Source organism: Colletotrichum paranaense (assembly GCF_030867605.1).
Source record: "Colletotrichum paranaense strain IMI 384185 chromosome Unknown Scaffold_8.1, whole genome shotgun sequence".
Lineage (NCBI taxonomy): Eukaryota > Fungi > Ascomycota > Sordariomycetes > Glomerellales > Glomerellaceae > Colletotrichum > Colletotrichum paranaense.
In genome coordinates, this window is record NW_026848966.1 from 599,454 (window position 1) to 613,497 (window position 14,044).

Sequence of the window (14,044 nt, forward strand, 5' to 3'; positions counted from 1 at the left end):
CTTTGTCAAGGGAATTGCGGGAAAGAGCGACTTTGGTAGGAAGCCCGGAAGCAACTTCCCAAAAGTGTCAACGTCGATCTGCGGGCCGCCTCACCCGCAAGTTCACAACCACTTACAAATGAAGCAGGAACCCATCGGGCAACCTACAACCCAGTAGCTTCCTCACAATAATTACCTTACATAAGGTATAGTAAATGCAACAGATAATAAAGTCCAAGGTGTCATATCTTCAATTGGATGGCTTCTGTTCCAGCATCATGTACCTAAGCTTCCTTCCTGAATCAAGACAAAAGTTCAAAGAGAAATCACCGAGCGGTGACAACTTTCCCCAGACTCTTCCACCCCCGATCCAACACGACACCCGGATTCTTTGCAAATAGCAACAAAATGACAACCCTATGCACCAATGCACTTTCAGTTACATCCACGCTGCCAAACACACTCGCAGAACAGGGAGACTGGCTTTGTTGTCATCCCATCCCATCCAAGGATCCCGTCATGGAAACTACGGAGCGGATACAGTGTCCCCATCGGCGCATGCATGTGCCTGACTTTAGTCCCCTTTTCGCCTAAGTGCCATAGCCAAGGTGCACAGGGGTCCAAAGGGCTAAATACCGGTCAACAACTACCATCAACATGAACTTCGTTCCGGGATACTTTGATTGGAATACCTACTCCGAGGACATCCTCAGACGACTTGCAAAAAAGCCGTAAGGGAGGGGACGACAGAGTCATTGATAGCGGTAACAAGACAACCTCCGCAAATAGTGAGCGGCTATGGTTCTACCCTCCACCTCGCGCTCTCAACCTAGGTAATCTCGAGAGCAGCAACTACCTACCTTAGTTCCTGTGGAAGAGATCGATTCACCCACTAGGTGTTGTGTTGATAGTTGATCGGACCTTTTTTTTTTTTTTTCAAACCCTCGCCGATGCACTCCCTCCTTCCAAGAGAACATGCTGGTGAGTATGCAGCAGACATCGTCACTGTCGAGTCAAGACGGCGATTTGCCAGGGGTTCGCTATTGTTCCATGATTCGTTCAGAGAGTCTAACCATCCATCAGTCTCTGAAGTTCATGCAGTAATTTTTGGCACTACCAATCCCCGGCGCTCCTCCAATTGGTCTCGTGGTCTCTTTATACAAGTACGGAATACGGGGTGCATGTATTACAGGATATCTTTAGCACAACACCATCTCTGATATTCGTCTCCCTGCAATTACTCAAGGGACGAGCCGGTGGAGCCGTCGCTCTCCCGCCGGAGCCTCCAGAGCCGCGTCTGACCGCATCTCTTAGACTCTTACACAGTAGTTGACATCGGGGCTGACTGAACGCATCTGTCCGTTTGAGCCTCTGAGGGTGTACGAAGTACGGAGTACCTGTCTCCTTCCAGAGACAGCCCAGGGAGAAGGAGCCACCAAACCTAAACCGAGTCACGACTTGCACCACCTTCCGTCTCGCTGCAAGGAACCGTCTACCTGCCCTGCAAGCCGAAAAAAAAGTCGCAACCATTCAGAGACAGTGACTTCCTAAACCTCTCGCCTAACTCCCCTTTCCCCCTTTCCCTGCATTCATCGTCACCGGATTATTGGAAACGAGACATCACCAGATCCCAAACCAGACTCTTCAAGTACCGCACGCGTGTAAATGCTCACGCCTCAGCGCACGCGCAACTGGAGTTCTGTCTACTCGGGAATTATTTGACAGAGTATCATCCCTCCAGCTGGAGTGCTCAATCTACCTTGCTACCCTGCTGCTCCACATTTTCTTTTGCGCAATCCTCCCTCCAGTCTCGACAACTCACCTATGAATACATTTCCCTCCTTCACAAGTCAAGCAAACGAACGATCTTCCGCCCAACACACAGCATGTCTCTCCCCCAGACCACGACAATGAAGCAACCACCGACCCAGTCCTCCATCAAATCCTTCTTCCAACCCCGCCAGCAACCCACCTACGCTCCGCCTCCCCCAGCGTCAAAGTACGCCCCCGCGCCGTCATCGAATGGAACAGCAGCTGCCCCTCCTCCCACGACCAAACCCCCACCATCGTCAACAACAACAGCACCACCACCACCTCCTCCTCCCAAATCCTCAGTGACGACGGTGACAACAACGACAACACCATCGACAACTTCACCTCCAGCAACGACACCGCAAACATCACAACCTCCGGCCTCGACACCGCTCCACCCAAGCGCCTCGATCCGCCCCGTCTCAGACCAAGACCTCCAACCTCTCCGCCGCATAAACTCCCTCCTCCTTCCAGTAGCGTATCCAGAAACCTTTTACGCCGCAGCCCTTACGGGCCCCTTCTCCCGCGTCGTCACCTGGCGCGACCAACCCACCACAAACTTCTCTCAGGAAATTGTCGTCGGCGGCGTCGTAGCCCGCATCGAACCCTCCCCCTTTCCGTCCGCGACCCCGACCCCGACCCGCCTCGAGCACGCCCTCTACATCCAGTCTCTCGCCCTCCTCTCCCCATACCGCTCCCATGGCCTGGCCACCGCCGTGGTAGACCATCTCGTCGCCGCGGCCGCAAACTCTTCCCCCGACGTCAACCTTCGCCACATCTACGCCCACGTCTGGACCGACAACGAGGAGGGCATGCGCTGGTACGCCGCCCGCGGCTTCGAGCGATACGGTGAGCCGCTGCAGGGGTACTATATCAAGCTCCGACCGGACTCAGCCTGGATCGTCCGCCGCGCCGTCGGTCCTCTTTCCATCGGCGGGCAGCAACAGTCCTTATCCTCTGACAGAGCCACGGCACCACCGCCGATCCCAGGTCCCACCGCCGCCGTCGCGAACCTGCCACCCATGAATGGAAGCAATGGTGCCGGCGGGCCCCCTCCTCCACCGTTGTCGAGGACGATCTCGGGCACATCCTTCCAGAACCGTCGCGCGGCGACAGAGTGGAACGATCTTCCCGACGAAATGGCATCGGCCAAGCTCGCGCCTCCCAAGAGCAGCGGCGGCTCGGGCGCGAGTTCCCGCAGCAGCTCGACAGTGAGGAAGAAGAAGGATAGATCCTACCCGGCTGCCGCTTTTCAGGGCTAGGCGCAAGAGGGGCGTGTGGAATTGAATCTTGTCAAGACAATCAGATGGCGGCAGGATGAAGAATGACAGTCACGTACAAATGGGAGTACTCAGGACAGGCAGGATCGGCTTCATCTCAAACCCCGAACTGTCCCGAGCACTGGTCGACTCCATGGCATTCACCATCTAAATCACAAGATGCGAAAGGGGAAAGACACAAAATACTAGAAAAGATTCGCCCCCAAAATTTAGAGACTAGCCTGCTATAGACGTTTTGAACTTTCGTTTTTAGAGAAAAATTAAAAACAAGACAAATATTTAAACAGGTAATGCGTTTTGAACAAAAACCTTTCCCAAAGCAAGCAAGGTTATTCTGTTTTGCTCAGGCCCAACTCCGGTATTTTCCCCCTTTGTGTGTGTGGAATCATGAAGAAAATGATCAAATACCCAATGCCGAAAACAGAAGATGCTCACACGGATGGGGACGCAGACAGGGAGGAGTGAGAAAAACATCTCCTTCTCTTCTTGTCGGTTGTCCCAAATGACTGGTGGGTTTTGGTTTTCCCACACTTCCTTCCATCCTTTCCCATTCCTCAATGTCGCCCATTCATTCATCTCTCTTATACTTCGTTCATCATTGACGGTTATACCGAGACCACCAGACGGCCGCAATGGCTGCAACACCAACGATACCTCCAATGATCAATGCCGTGTTGGTTGTTGACACCTCTTCGCCTGTAACGCACAAAATGTGATTAGCCGACAGTCTCGCAATGCATCGCAGCGGGAAGTTCATCACGGTCGAGATCGTCCTTTGTCTCGGCGACTCCAGTGACTAGCAACTTACGTTGTTCAGGGATAGAGTCAAGTTCCCTCTTGACATTCTGTCTGAACTCGGTCAAGACGTCGCCCTCCTTCTCCATGCCAGCTGCCACAAGGGCAATGAGGGCGGCGCCAACTCCACTTCCGTCCTTAGCGATGCCAATGCGGATCTTGTCAGCACCCTTGGGGCCGATGCTCTCAATGGAGCGCAGGGCCTCGTAGATCATGTCTCTGAAGAAGGGGTAGTGCTCAACCAAGCTGCCGTCGACACCAACATCAATGACCTCCTCCGTCTCGTCGTCAAGCTTGCCGGACTGGAGAACAATGGCGCCAATGGCGACAGCTGACAGGCGAGCTGCGCGACGGCCGACGGAGCCGGCGACGGCCTTGAAGGCCTGGGCGTCCTCGAGCGAAGGGCTGTACACCAGCATCTCGGACTCCAGCTGCTGTCTCAGGGTTGACAGCTCGGGGGTGTTGTCGGCAGCGGCAACGGACATGATGGAGCTGTCCAGGCCCCACTGCTTGAACATGCCGGACTGCGCACCGATACTTGTTGTGGACTTCCAGTCGTTGAAGCTAGAGTTCTGGTCCTTAAACAGGGAAAGCTTCTCGTCCTTGAGCATGTCAAGGATGGTCAGACGGACAATCTCGCCCAAGAACATGCCAGAGACACGCTTCTCAAACATCTGGATGCCGGGGTTGACACTGGCCTTGTCCAGAGCATCATCCCAAGGGGTGTTGGGCAATACGTTGAGCTGGTTGTCGAAGGAACCCCACTCAGTGTTCACAACCATCTCGCCAGTAGCAGCCTCGAACTCGCCGACAATGGGCTTCTTGATGTTGGACAGCTTCTCGAGGTAGGCGCCGTTGGTGCCAGTGCCGAAAATGGCACCCAAGATGGAGCCGGATTTGCCGGTAGAGGTGTAGGATCTCGCCATCAGGGTTCCGACGGTGTCGTTGACGAGAGCAGCAACGCGGACGGGGAGGTGCAGCTTGTCGATCTCGACTTGCAGCAGAGCACAGACATCCTTGCCGACGGCATCGGGAATATCGAAACCCTTGGTCCACCGGATCAGGTTGCCCTTGTTAATGCCAAGCTGCTGAACGGGGAAGCTGAAGGTGAAGCCCAGGCGGAAGACGTGCTCGTCGCGGTAGCCCTCGGGGGCGCTGTAGGTTTGACGGCGGCGAATGTGCTGCTCAAAGTGCTCGGCGTGGTGTTCGCGAAGGAAGAGCTCAATCTGCTTGGCGAGGAAGGAGAAGAGTTCCTCGGCGGTCTTGGCGACCATGAGCTCCTTGGGGATCGCGACCTTGCTGTATGTGAGATTGAAGGTAGTGTCACCGTTGAGCTGGACGGAGCACACGCGGAAGTTGGTGCCACCGAGGTCGACAGCGAGGTACAGGCCCTGTAACAAGTGTCAGTGAGTGCACTCCCGCAAAGTGGGTTTGCGAATGCAAAGCTTCATTGCTGCACAATTTACCTTTTCAGTACCATTGGGCACGCCAGTGACGTAGGTCGGGATCTGGCTCATGCTAGATCCATCCTTTTCCAGGCCAGTTTCTGTGAATTGCCAAAAATCAGCCCACTTTTCTCGACTGTTGAGTATTTCCATGCAAGACTGTTCTTTTTTTCCCGGCGCAAATATTTGGCCGTGACAACGACAGTTCCCGCAGGTGAATACCTGCAGAGAGCGGGAGCGCGAAGGGAGAATGGGCAAACTTACGCATTTGGCCAAGAAATTCGCTGACGGCACGGTTGAGGTATGCATCGGACAGCTCGAACTGGTCGACGACGCGTTTTGTCTCTGCTTCGAGCGCCATTGTGAGAGGTATGGAGATTGGCGGCGTGGTTGGAAAAGGCGCTGGATTTTCGCAGACGGGCTCCTGGAAGATTTGTGCCGAAGGAGAATAGAAGGGAGGAGGCGGGTAGAAGAAGTTGTGAGAGGGGAATGAGTAGGAGCGAAGCTGCAGTTGGAGGTGCGGCGGAAGGAGCTTGGTGTCTCGGAGGAAGAGCTGCGTGAGCTGTTTTGGTACAAATTAGTCCAAGGCAATCTTCGTTGTAAGAGGAAGATGAAGTGATTCTCCAGATAAGAGAGGGAAAAGATATGAGGAGAAAGAGTTTGAACTTGAGAATTCGAACAAGGCAAAGCCAGATAAGGTAGGAGGGTGAGGAAGGTGTGGGACAATGGGAGAAGAAGGTCAGACAGAGCGAAGGTGAGGAAGTTTTTGGGGGAGCTCTGAGGATGATGTATGTGACGAAATCGCAGTGGAATGGACGGGGGATGGGGTTCAATTGGCATGGGAGCAAACATGGAGCATGGGGAGCAGGTGTGGAGCTGATGGTTGCTGGTCCCATGGAGCAGGGCGACAGGCATGCAAAGTAAGGACCGTAAGGTAGGTACTCGCCAAGGTACCTTGCCAGCACTCAACACCACCAGAAAGCAGTGAGGTAATGTCGTGGTGGGGTGACCGAGGTGGTCCGTCTCGTGCTACAATCCGTAGACACGATTTTCCTACAGCTCCAAGCCTCCAAGACTCTTGTCTTCCACCTTGAGTAACACAAGTCCACGACATTTTGGCAATTGGCCATCATGACAGAGGACGCCCAGAATAGCGAAGCCGAGGCCAAGGATACGGAACAGGGACGATGACCAAGACCCTGCCACTGGAGTCGTCGTTGACTAACTCTCAGTTGATGATGCCCCAGGTCTGCATGTGGGATGCAAATGCCATTGGGTCACATCCAGGCCTTCAAGTTCTGCAAGTCTCGAGACCTTTTTTGTTCTCCCTTTCCAGATGTTGGGCCGGACGGAGGACCAAGCTGCGCGACGAGAATAGGGTCTTCTGCAGCACGATCCAGCATGGTGAATGGACGGCTACAGCTGCGTGATGTGAGGCGAGATGCGTGGCCGCGGAAAGCTGGAACTGGAACTGGAACCTGAACCTTGGAACCAGCTCTGCTCTGGGGGGGCGTCGACTAGGTACTGCGGGGAATCGTGCGCCCGTGTGTATCCGTACAAAGTAGGTCCAGTAGCGTAATTCAGCGAGAGAGACCACCCAGACTGCCCATAGTTTGGCATGACGACGAGGTACGAAGGCGGCGGCAGAGTCCGGTCAAGTGTTCTGTTCCTTGGCCTTGGCCCATGGCCCTGCTGGCAAAAGCTCGGGAGCCGAAAGCAGCTCTGGCCGCTTGCCATTGGATCGTGGCTTCAACTTCGGCCCCGCCGTTGGCCCCAATTGGGTTCCGGCGAGGTCCCGATCATCGATTGCCTCTCATCTCTCGTGTCGCTCGCTCGATTTTCTCGCCCGTTTCTCCCTCACCGAGTTCCCTGCCCACTGCTATTCGTTCTGGCCTGGTCTGCTGCAGCTGTGCGAAACATCAAGGCAGGTAAGGTAGCCAACCGCTTGACCATCCATGGTGAAGATTCACTCAAGGAGAGTCTCCGGCGCTTCTCCCGGCTCAAGTCGTCTGCATGCTGCCACCCCATGTCTCCTGCTCCCCATCAAGCAGATTCCCCAAAACCTGGGCCCCCGTGGAAGTCCGCATATGCCCCAGGGGAAATTTTCCCCCAAGTTTGGGACATGGGATAAGGTATTCGGACAACAACCATATTCATACCCAAGGCACCCAGGCGGCCAGGCCACCACGCGCGAGACTGACGCTGGCGGCGGCTCACCACCCACTGCACTCGCAGGGCTCTGAGTCTCTGACAGGCGACACTATCACCCCCCGTCCCATGGTGGCCCACTTCTACGCCGAAGAAGCTCCCGTTTCCATCCACAATTGTCCACACCCGGGCGGGCCACCGAACATGCCGGAAATGGAGAGACTTTGCTCAAACACAAGACGAAAAATTGAACCCATGGAAAATGAGCGCATGCAACTACACCACGCCGTCGCCCGGCAGAAAACAAGGGGGCGGGGACGTTGAGTCTTTTGAGAGACTATGTGTGAGTTCAGGGCAGTGGTTTGGGATATGGGGATCCAGGGTTAGGCAGTGTGAAGTGTGTGATAGGTTTGTCTGATGGGAAACGACGGATACAACGAAGGAGAATCTGCACTGCTGCAGAGGTACTTACTAGGACGAGTGCTAAAAACACCGCCGAGCAAAGGCCGTACCAAAATGAGGAGACCCCATGGGAGACCAGGAAGCTGCTCCTCCTTCTCCGGTGTCTTGGTCCGTGGCCCTTGACGTGACCGTCGCTTTTGTTTGTCTCGTTGTCGATGGTTTCGACGTTGCCGCCATTGATACTGCCAGCTTGCCTCAACTCCACCCCGTACTGGCTCATACTCTGCGTGTCGTCGTCAAATGCCTCGTCTGATGCAGCTATATTCGATAAGTCTTTCTGGTTGGTAATATCACCTCCCCCAGTCGTTGACCTTGACTGCTGTTGCTGGTCTAGGAGGTCTTGACAATCGATACCAAGAGCACCCGCGCGCCAATCGGCGCCTCCACCCCGGACGTAGGCCGACAGTGTGCCGGTGATTGACAGCTTGAAAACGCTCGGATTCTCACTGCGAGCGCGTTGCTGCACCTCACTGCGAAAACACCAGCGTCTTGCTGAGATAAAGTACCGATTTGAGTGCTCCTATACGGGAGTCCCAGACTGAAGTGAGGTAGCCCGGGACGGGATCTAGCTCCGATGAAGTGACCGGATTGACCTTGGTGCGTGCAAGTGCAACCTGCGAGACGTAGCGCAGTAATGGTGCGCGGCGTTTGGGTTACGGAATAACAGCGGCGAGCCGCGAGAGGTGGTGCCAGTGGTGACCTTTGGCGCCGAATTTCTCCCTCTCGGCCCTTTGGAGGAGACAGAACACGTTTAAACGGCCCGTCTGTAATTAGTTTCCCGGGTGTGACGCTGCGGATAGACGAAGGAGACCCAGGCCTGGCGCCCCAATGAGGTCATATATGGGGATCCCGGGTGTACCTGTATTGGACTCTCGCAAAAGGTGGGAAGACCTCTGCAGGGTTTGCGCCAAATTCTGATGTCCTCGTGTGTCGTTTTGTCGTGGATTCGTGGGTTGCGCCAGGCGGCGGGGGGGCTAGCGGGGAATAAAATCAAAAGATGATAACTGTGGAATTATGAGGTGAAGAAGAGTACTCCGTACTGGAGAAAAGGAAAAAAGGCGGAGAGGGCAAGAATCTAGAGTCCTTTCTGGCCTCGAAAGTAAATCGTAAACGCTTTGTCTCGTTCAATTGCTCGTGATAGTCGTGCGCTCGTCACGTCAGACCGATGATCAGGGTCCCTCGGTTCTAGGCTGCTGGGTCCTGGATGCTGGGTCTGGGTTCCCGGATCTTTGGGGGTCTCAAATCTGAGTCGGTCGGGAGATTCCCTGGTGCGTCTTGGTGGTGTTCGATTCAGAGCGTTGGTGGCTTGACTTGGTATTAATAAACTGGGCTCCTCGGCTTGCGGCTGCCTCTTCTTTAGCATTCCGTGTGCCAAAACGAATGTCGCTCGGTCTCTGTCTTCTTTTTCTGCTGTTGCTTCCCCAGCTAGTGCCTGCAGTCGTATATCATGCGACCGCAACGAATTGGCTTTCCTGGCTGGTCCTGTTCGAAGGAAGTCGGCAGAGACGCCGAAGCGTGAGGTGACGCAGTTGCTCCAGATGCAGTGGTCTAGCCCTCTTACAGATCGGGGGGCACGTCAAAGTGCAGAACCAATCTTGATAACGAGGCGTCCAAAGATGCTTCCTACAGTTATGGCCAGAGCTTCCCGGTTTTCGTCTTGGCAATGATGATTGGTAGCAGCCGTCCGCCGTGGTGGTGGTGCGGATAGTGTGTAATTCTGATCAGAGTGTGAAGATTGAGCGCTACTCTGATTTGCTAGCGTAGACTGTCGCACAATGGGCGGTCGCCGTCGGACTACTTATGGTTGACGTGGAACAAACTGAAGGCGAGATAGGACGGCCGCTTCTTCAGAAATTGGTGGTTTCAGGAGGAAACAAAACAGTCGAGCGAAGAGGCGACAAATCAAGTTCAGGTCAAGGCAAGACGAGACGAGAAGGCAAAGAGCAAAGAGGAGGTTGGCGCGCAAGTCGATCCGTCTTCCCTTGGTCCCCTCCTCTCTGTTTCTGTCTCTCTTCCCTCGTCTCTCTTTCTCGTCAGCCGAGGCGGGTTCTCCTTCTCGAGCGCTTCTGTCGCATAAGAAACACTCCTGGGATTGGATTGGAGGAGGGGGTGCGCCGGATTTGAGATTTGGGTTGACCACTCAGATCGCTATCGAACCGTTGCAGGGTCCCGCCCAACTGTGCGGTGTGAGCTGCAGGGCCAGGGTGCTTGTCTAAAGTAGACTCTGGATCGTTGGAGAGGAGAGGATCTTTCAGTGGCCTTGCTGCGAATGAGAGCCGGTTACAAAAGGGGAAGATAGATGGCGCTTGGCCGCCTTGAGATTGGCCAGTGCCGACAACCTGACTTCTTGGACAACAGGAGGTTGAAAAGAGGGAAAAGGCTGGGAAACACCGAAGGCCAGAAACAAAGCACACGATGTGCCATGGACCGTGGGCGAAGTTACGAACCTTCCATACACTTGAGTATTTGGGAGTATGGCAGGAACGGCTCTCCCAAAAAAGGAAGGAAGTTGGGGAGCTGATGAAACGGAACCCCCAGCGTGACCACCAGGCCCCTGCCTCCAACTGGCAACAACGATGGGAGCACGGAAGGTATCTCCCCCACGACGTCGCTCCCCAGCATTTGGTTGGCGGCTGCCACAAAATACCCGGCACTCAATATCTCCAGCTGGGGGAGCCTCGTACACGAGCGACATGATAGGACACTTGGTCTTTTTCTTTTGTTAACTTCCAGAAATTTCCATTCCACTAGGTATGTACCATGCTGTATGTAGCAGTAATCCCATCCACGTATCATCAACTTTCCTCAATGGTGCTCTCTACCCGCTGGACCTTCGATACCATTGATATCGTAATGCTTCTTTGCTTGCCAAACTCCCCACTCCATTCCTTTCACTCAACCTCACTTCGTTCGGAGATAGACACTGTGCCACTGATCCTCGTCCATCTATAATTAGCCCTGGGCAAAGTTCCTCTTGACAATGAAGAAGGACATCATAAGAAGAGCAGCGCAAGTCATAAAGACGGCGTTTCGATGTCCATCTCCTGTTTCTTCGTTAGCAACGATTCCGATACTTGGACTTATCCTAGGAACTTACCCTCTTCATCCAAGCTATGCGCCACGACAACAAACACGTTGAGAGGTAGCCTCAGCAGACTGTACACGCGACCACGCACCCCGTCCTCGACAACCTGACTCTTCAGGAAGGACATGCTTGGGAAGTAGGCTCCAATGCTGGCCTCAACCATGCACAGCGCCCAAAACAACAGTTTCTCATTGTCCAGCACGACTGCTCCGGACAGACAGCAGCTCACCACAAGCACGACCAGCATAAGGATAAGCGATGTCGTCTCCTTGGAGTGTGTTTTTGTGTAGAGGGAGAAGAAGGAAGATCCAGCCATCATAGCGCACATGAAGCTGGAGAAGATGAGCCCGAAAGGCAGTTCCTCGTCTGAGCCAGCCTTGGTTCGCGCGCTCTTCAGCGCAGCAGACCAGAAGAACACAAAGAGGTACATGGCTCCCTCGAAGAAGGTCGACGTCAGGCCTAATGACAGGATTCGCATATCGGCCAGAATCATCTGGATGCCGCTCTTGACCTCAGCGAGTGATGTTGTTGCCGGGCCATGCTGCTTTGTTCCGTAGTTCTCGCTCCACCCCTTCAAGATCAACCACATGGCCGCTCCGGAGCAGACCACACTTGCCATGAAAGGCCAGACGCGGCCACCCAGCGAGTTGACCAAGATGTCACCAACGACGCCAGACAGGATTGCAACGATGGAGCTGATGGTGGTCATGTTGCCAAAGATGGAGCCTAGTTTGAGGTTCGTCCGCGAAAGACCACGCTGGTTGTATTCCGTAATCAGCCAGGCCTCGAACACACTGTACAGAAGTGTCGTCGAAACACCGCCGGCGAATCGGCCGAGAAATAGGATGAAGAGGTTGTCGGTAAGCATCGTCAGGCAGGTGAGGATGTAGGTAGCGCAGTACGTAAGGCAGGCAAGGCGGCGGCCGTATCGATCTGCCAGCTCGCCGGCAAAGGACGCGGAAATGGCGCCAGACACGAAGCCTGCAGCGTAAAGAGCAGCCACGACCCTCTCGGGGATGTTCTTCTCGTATCTGTAGATGGCATAGATATGGGGGCCCTGTCCCTATGTTAGTCTGATTGCTTCCATGATAGTGGTCGCATGGCGCATTACCTGGAGCCAATCCGCTGCCATGGCCAGGGCGTAGACCGGGAAGAAGTCCAGCTGGAATTGGCGGACTGCATTTTGAGATTCGACGGGCGAAGAGAGCAGTTGCTGATGCTCGACATCTCCTCCGTCGGAACCCTCCTCCGAGTCGGCAGCCTCCTGCTTCAGCTCCTCGATGACTTCTTGTTCCTGGCGCTTGTACTGCTGATAGAGCAGATACCCGTTGCCCGCCGCAAAAACGGCCAGATTAATCTGGTAGAAAGCCATTTTGCCGCAAGTGTGACTTTCCAAGTTGTGTAGAAAGGTAAAGTCTTGTTTGTAGAGCTTGTGGGACGTTGGATCGGTATAATAAGGCTGTCGACGCGGCAGACCAGCATTCCACGAGCCAAGTATCAGTAGGCGTCGCGTATCTTGGGATATCCTGACATTCGTGGTGTCTCAGCTGCCCTTTGGTCGGTGGCGCCTCAGCTTGGCATTTATTGGAGGAAGCTGGAGCGTACTGAAATGATGGAAGAGACAGAGGCCCAGAATCGATGTCGAGGGAAGACTATCACATTGTAACAAGAATGGCAGGGGGCAGTCGCTTCTTTCTTTGGTTCCTTCTCTCCCATCGGCACGGTACCTGCGGACCTGCGTTATGCCAATTGCACTTGCCAAACATCAATCGGCAAGCAGCTGCGACGGCTTACCTTAGGTAGGCTTCCCTGTCTGGAAACGGATGAAAAAGAGGACAGGTTCGTCAACATGGGACGCCATGCTGATTCAGTGGCTTGGCTGCGCTATTGAATCTGTAACGCGGCCCCTACAGTTGTACCTGCCGCGACTGCCATTTGCTGCGTGCAATCTGCCGGTCCCCTAATTCCCCTTCCTGATAGAGTTTGGCTGGCTTGGTATCCTGAGTTTAACCCAAATGTTGCTGCCACCGCGGCTGTTCCAAACCAGCGGAGATAGATCCAGCGTGTACTGCGTACGGACGGGAGGGAGAAAGTTGTGACCAATGAGACGTCGTCCGTAGCTTCCAGCTTGGCACCCAGCTCTCGGCCCAAGCTTGAAATGAGAAAGGAAGTGTTGGTGGCGGACACTAGCCACACTCAGCTGTTCACCATGAACTGATCGAAGGATACTTGACTATTGTACTATGTACTTGGATCGTACCTGCACATTCCTTTCGATTGGCACATAAGAAGACGGCGTGTTGTCTCGCGTATCAAAGCCTAGAAAAGGGACAGGAAGGGAGAGAAGCGGCACGCAGACTTGCGAGCAAAGCCTCCCTCGAATGCCCCCCGCACTTACATAGAGCTGGTTGAAAGCATGTAGGGCAATTTCACCACCCCTCAGCTCAATGGCAAGTATGGGAGACCGCACGTTGCATTGGATGAAATGAAAGAAAGAAAGACCCTCAAGGGATGCACGCAAATCGCCGTGAATCGGCGTCGAAGTTAAGTGCGTATTTCACCAAACCATGTCTGATGTAAGGTATGTCTCGTCGCACCGATACCCGGCCGCCGGTATGTCAGGATGCTGCCGGCCATAACGGCTCGGTTTCAATCGACAGGTCTCCAGAAGCGGGTGGGGAGCGATTGGACGCGGGCCCAATGCGTTCGGGGGCAACGGCCGGAGCCCCGAAGGACCCCTACGGCGTCACGGCGAATACTGGGGGACTGTCCACGCGGCAGATGCAGTCCACATTCTTCCATGTTCCTGGTAGAAGTTACTCGGACCTGGCCGTAGCCAGTCCGGAGCCTCCAAGCTGCTCCGAGGAACGTAGGCCCACCGAACGGACGGGGCTGGGGGGCAGTGCTTCCATTGGAATTACGCGGATTCGAGAAGCAAAGGTCGCAGTGGGCAAGGCGGACAAGAGTTTGGCGGTGTCCAGGACGCGTGGGACCCTAGTAACATTTGTCCACAGCACGAACAAACACGACGCAACGGA

General features: G+C 54.6%; 4 protein-coding genes across 4 annotated transcripts; 2 read left to right on the plus strand and 2 right to left on the minus strand.

Annotated features, from left to right (window-relative positions):
* Positions 1-1,865: 1,865 nt before the first annotated feature.
* On the plus strand, positions 1,866-3,053 carry CPAR01_10053 (acetyltransferase; the record flags this gene model as incomplete). The annotated part of the gene is made up of 1 exon (XM_060494316.1): positions 1,866-3,053. The coding sequence occupies one exon, from the start codon at positions 1,866-1,868 to the stop codon at positions 3,051-3,053; it is 1,188 nt and encodes a 395-aa protein (XP_060346498.1).
* Positions 3,054-3,787: 734 nt separating this feature from the next.
* On the minus strand, positions 3,788-5,873 carry CPAR01_10054 (hexokinase; the record flags this gene model as incomplete). The annotated part of the gene is made up of 3 exons (XM_060494317.1): positions 3,788-5,257; positions 5,333-5,412; positions 5,576-5,873. Coding segments are annotated over 3 exons (1,848 nt in total), but the record flags the coding sequence as incomplete, so codon positions are not given.
* A 1,056-nt stretch (positions 5,874-6,929) lies between these two features.
* Positions 6,930-7,554, plus strand: CPAR01_10055 (uncharacterized protein; the record flags this gene model as incomplete). The annotated part of the gene is made up of 2 exons (XM_060494318.1): positions 6,930-7,438; positions 7,476-7,554. The coding sequence occupies 2 exons, from the start codon at positions 6,930-6,932 to the stop codon at positions 7,552-7,554; spliced, it is 588 nt and encodes a 195-aa protein (XP_060346500.1).
* A 3,319-nt stretch (positions 7,555-10,873) lies between these two features.
* Positions 10,874-12,378, minus strand: CPAR01_10056 (major facilitator superfamily transporter; the record flags this gene model as incomplete). The annotated part of the gene is made up of 3 exons (XM_060494319.1): positions 10,874-10,965; positions 11,019-12,063; positions 12,118-12,378. The coding sequence occupies 3 exons, from the start codon at positions 12,376-12,378 to the stop codon at positions 10,874-10,876; spliced, it is 1,398 nt and encodes a 465-aa protein (XP_060346501.1).
* Positions 12,379-14,044: the final 1,666 nt, after the last annotated feature.